The sequence below is a fragment of the Cucurbita moschata genome, unplaced genomic scaffold (genome assembly GCF_002738365.1).
Source record: "Cucurbita moschata cultivar Rifu unplaced genomic scaffold, Cmos_1.0 Cmo_Scf00002, whole genome shotgun sequence".
Classification (NCBI taxonomy): Eukaryota; Viridiplantae; Streptophyta; class Magnoliopsida; order Cucurbitales; family Cucurbitaceae; genus Cucurbita; species Cucurbita moschata.
In genome coordinates this window covers 71410-75843 of record NW_019268518.1, presented here as the reverse complement: position 1 = coordinate 75843, position 4434 = coordinate 71410, and the positions used below count along the sequence as shown (strand labels likewise).

At 44.3% G+C, this 4434-nt stretch overlaps 1 protein-coding gene across 1 annotated transcript; it reads right to left on the bottom strand.

Moving 5' to 3' along the window:
* Window positions 1-605: 605 nt before the first annotated feature.
* LOC111459962 lies at window positions 606-1112 on the bottom strand. Its single transcript, XM_023103034.1, has one exon. The coding sequence runs from the start codon at window positions 1110-1112 to the stop codon at window positions 606-608; it is 507 nt and encodes a 168-aa protein (XP_022958802.1).
* Window positions 1113-4434: the final 3322 nt, after the last annotated feature.

The following is a 4434-nucleotide window of genomic DNA, read 5'->3' as shown; positions in this document are numbered from 1 at the left end:
ATGACACGCCCTAATATTGTTACCCCACCTCCCTTAACCCTATGGGTAGCTAGCAACAGCTCGTGAGCAGGGTGGAGTAATCTCTAAAAGTTCTTTCTCTAGGTGTGCTAGCTCTACAAACTCCTCAGATACGAATGAATGCATTGAACCTGAATCAAACAATACTAAAGCAAGATGGCCAAATACGGGTAGCGTACCTGTGACAACTGCGTCAGGCTGGTCAACTTGCCTGGCAGTTGTTGCATGGGCTATAGCTCGCCCCTGCTGATGTTGAGCAGCTTGGCCCTTCTAATGTTGTACTGCAGGCCAATTGACACGCTGATCGATCCTCTGAGGGCAATCCACTGTAAAGTGCCCTACCTGGCCACATCAGTAGAAGGCGCCTATTCCTGCTCTGCATTCCCTCGTGTGAGGACGTCGCCAGTTAGGACAAAGGGTCATGTTCTGTACCGGGGCCCTTCTTCGTTTATCAGTGCGCCATGGGGCGGTCTTCCAGTTATGGGGTGGCTAGAGTCTGTCACCTTTCCCTAGGCTACAGTGTGGGATGATTGTGCTATTCCCAACTGCAGCTTATCGGTGCAAGACGCATCAAGCAGGGTCACCACTTAAAAGGCTTTTGTATAAACGAAGGATGATTGGGATGCCACATTCCCCCTTAGTTCCTCCCTCAGGCTAGCGATAAATCGTTCGCTCTTCAACTCCTCAAACCTAACATAGGCTAGAGAAAACCTCGATAGCCTATTGAACTCCAAATCATATTCCTCCACTGATCTGTCTCCCTGTTTCAGTGCTAGGAATGCTGTCTGCAATTTCACTCTGGCAGTGATTGGGTAATATTTGTGGAGGTACGCATCTTTAAACTGACACCATGTAATAAACTCTCCTTGTGGTACAATGGTCTTCTGAGCACCCTTCCACCAGAAATGCGCCTCTCCTTTCAGCATACACGTCCCACAGTGGACTTCATACTTTGGCGGGCTGTTCATAAAATGAAAGGTTGTTTCTATGGCCTCTAGCCAGTTCTCAGCGGCAATGGGATCCACCATGCCTCCGTCAAAGGAAGGCGGTTTATGCCTCTGAAAATCTCTTAAGTAGTGGGACTCCACAGTCATTGTAACGCCCCTAATTTTCTTTAACCTAATTAGTGACGTCACCCATGCATACTTATCTCATTAAGCGGAAGCTCATCATAAATGACCTTGAAAGAGTCTTTCATAAATATTCATGAATCCAAAATAAAACTTAAACTCTGAAAATAAACCTTCAATACTGAATTCAAAATAAATCCAAATAAAACAATCCTCAATCCTATAACTTAAAACAGTCTAATAAAAGCAAACTCCTAAAAATATCCCGTCTCCAACTTCCATGGTGGCCTCGGCTCCGCCGTCAACCGTACATTGGCACCTTGCCTTTACCTGAAAAATGTAGGTAGCACGTGGCTTGAGTATTTTATGAAATACTCAGTAAGTCACCCCACTGTTAGGGTTAGGAATGCAAATACATGCAACATATGAGCGGGACCTAACTTTTCATAAACTTTTCATAGCCTTGGGCGCTTTTCTATTCCGGGTAGGGTTGGATGTGTGGTACTCCTTCACACATGACCCATGTACGTGTACACGGACCCACCAGGCGGGCTCATAAACATACCCCCTGGGCCTGACTTGGTCGGGCACAACATGTTACACGTAGCCGGACACCACAGAAAAGAAAAGGACCCGCATGATATCATGGCGAACATAAATATCGTATTTCATTCTTTCGTAACATAAAGGGGAAGAATCCCGATGCACGTGACATAAATATATGCATGAGGTCCCTTAACATATCTAACATGGCATTACATGAGCAGTGCTAACATCGCATTTACGTTTCTTACATCACATGACATCTCACATGACTTACATTACATGGCATATTACATAAACATTCCAGTTGCATAAACATCTCATGATATGACTCGACAATTCTACGTGTATCTAGGGCATCGATCAACATATTCATGGCATATAATACTAACATCTCATTCATGACTTCACATAACAGTCAACCTAATTAATACATCACATAGAATACACAATCTACCGTCAACACAATCTATACATCACATAATCATATCACATAAATATGGTGCATGCAGGGGCCACAGGGCACGCACCATCATACAACACGTAGTAAGCCCTATGAGCTAATCCCAATAGTAAGGTCACTTACCTCGATGGTCTTGGTTGAAGTCACTCACAACGAGCTAATCCCAATGGTTAAATATGCCCTATGATATCCACATAAAGATTTACAACCTTTCATAAAGTACCCTAGCTAAACCTCATGCTATTTATCAAAATAAACCCTCGACCTAATCTGTCTTTAACGTTTAGGAGCCATACTGACCTTGGATGGTAAAACTAAGGAAAGAAACGACTTCGGAAGGACATAAAACCTTCGAATCGATATATTACAGTGATATAGAGTCACCAAGCCGAGCTGCCGAGCCGACCAATTAAGCCGCCAAGCCGAGCTGCGGGTTTTGACCGAGCCGAGCCACCGTACACGTCAAGCCGAGCTGAGAGCACGCGTGCGGAGCCGAGATCAAGGCTGCAGCGCGTGTCCGTGTTGGGCCGAAACGCACAGGGCCCGCGTTCGTTCTGTGGGCTGGTCTAGAGGCCAAACGTGAACCCGACCCATTTTCCTTCGTCTTCCTTACCCGAAATCTCGTGAAAACCCTAATCGTCGCTGTGCCGCCAACGACGACGTCACAACCCCGATTCCGATGATGCGACAACACCCCTCACCTATTCCGACCGACGCGCAACGATATTCAACACCGATAGCTTCGGTCGATTCTCCCTCCGGCCACTCACCGAAGAAAATCCAGCGAACCACCTCACACGTTTTTCCTGGCTAACCCTCTCAATTTTTCCGTACTCTCAGACACCTTCGAAAACCCAAAAAGTTTGGAGAGTCAAAGTCGTTTCCAAGGGAGGAGGAGAGTTGAATATGGGAATATAAAAGGTCTTTATGACTTTTCCATTAAGGTAGTAATTTCCTTGCTAGAAATTGTACCTTTCCAGCGACGATAAATGCAGCATAATATCTTTTCGTTTTGGCTGCAAAATAAAATCTTAGCATAAAATCTAAAATAAAAACAAAAATTCGAATCCTTACAGTCATAGTCCCTGAATCCTTGCCCCCTTGCCCTATTGACGTATTAGCCATCATGGTTTGTATCATCTGGTTCGTCAGAGCCTGATTTTCTATCGAGGTCATCATGAACGTCTAAAACATCTCTACTGTGGGCATGGCTAATGGTTGGTTTAACGGGACTGCTGTACACGGGGTTGAACCCGATGGGACCTCCTCAGGGAAGGGAGTAGTAGGGGGTGTATCAAGAAGCCTTCGGGCCTTGGCCTTCCTTCGGCGTCTTTTTGTTCTTAATTGTTGTGGTACTGTCCCCTCGCTAGTTTGGGGCGTATCCCCAGCCTCCTCCTGAAATTAAGGTTGTTCCTCTTCAGGTGTTCGAATCGAGGTGTCCTGAACTTCCTCTCTTCTTCTCCTTCTGGGTTCGGGCCCTACATATGGTTCGCGTCTGTTTAGTGCCATTATCTACCACAATAGAAAAAGGAACTTGTTGGGTTTTATGTCCTAAAACTCATAGTTTGTAAACAAAAAACATATTCTATTTTCAATAAAGTTATTATTATTGTTTATTCAGTAAAAATTGTTATTGAATAAAGTAAACTTTACGATCATTAATCTAAATCCAATAAACTAAGAACACTCTGGCTATAGTATGATTACTTGAACTATATGTAGAGACATAAGAGTGGATCAAGTTCAAGTATATAGTCAAAATGATCTATAGTATAAGGATAAGGCTGAGTACCTTATTCTGGGGACACTATGGATGCGGCCCACTTTTGTATATGATATAAACAATGTGATCACTAAATTGTACATGTGGAGACATGTGAGTGGGGGCGTCCTATGCAATGAGTATTGCATAAGATCGGAACATGAAGAAAACCACTCTCACTTTATAATGTCGTTTACTGTTGAGACTGATTTTCTTTTCATTCGATAACCTAGGTAACTCGGTTTTAATCCTGAGCTAACCATGAACTCCTGTTTATTCGGAATTATCCTTAGATTTGCATGGATGAGAGTGGCTCTAGTTCGCCAACTCAATAGGCCTCCCATTTCAGGGGTAAGACTGGGTGAATGGCTGGGGACGTGGGGTGCAAGACGGAATTCACTCGTACCCACTTTTAGGGATAGAAGAAAGGTAGTTCCCTTAAGCACTGACTCCAGGTCTTGAACAAGGGGCCCCACCCTCTCATTGGCGTGAGAGGGATTCGGTTTACTAGTTGGACCACAAACCAGTTGTTCATTAGAGGATCAGTGAGACATTAGGAACAAGAAGTAACTTCAAGG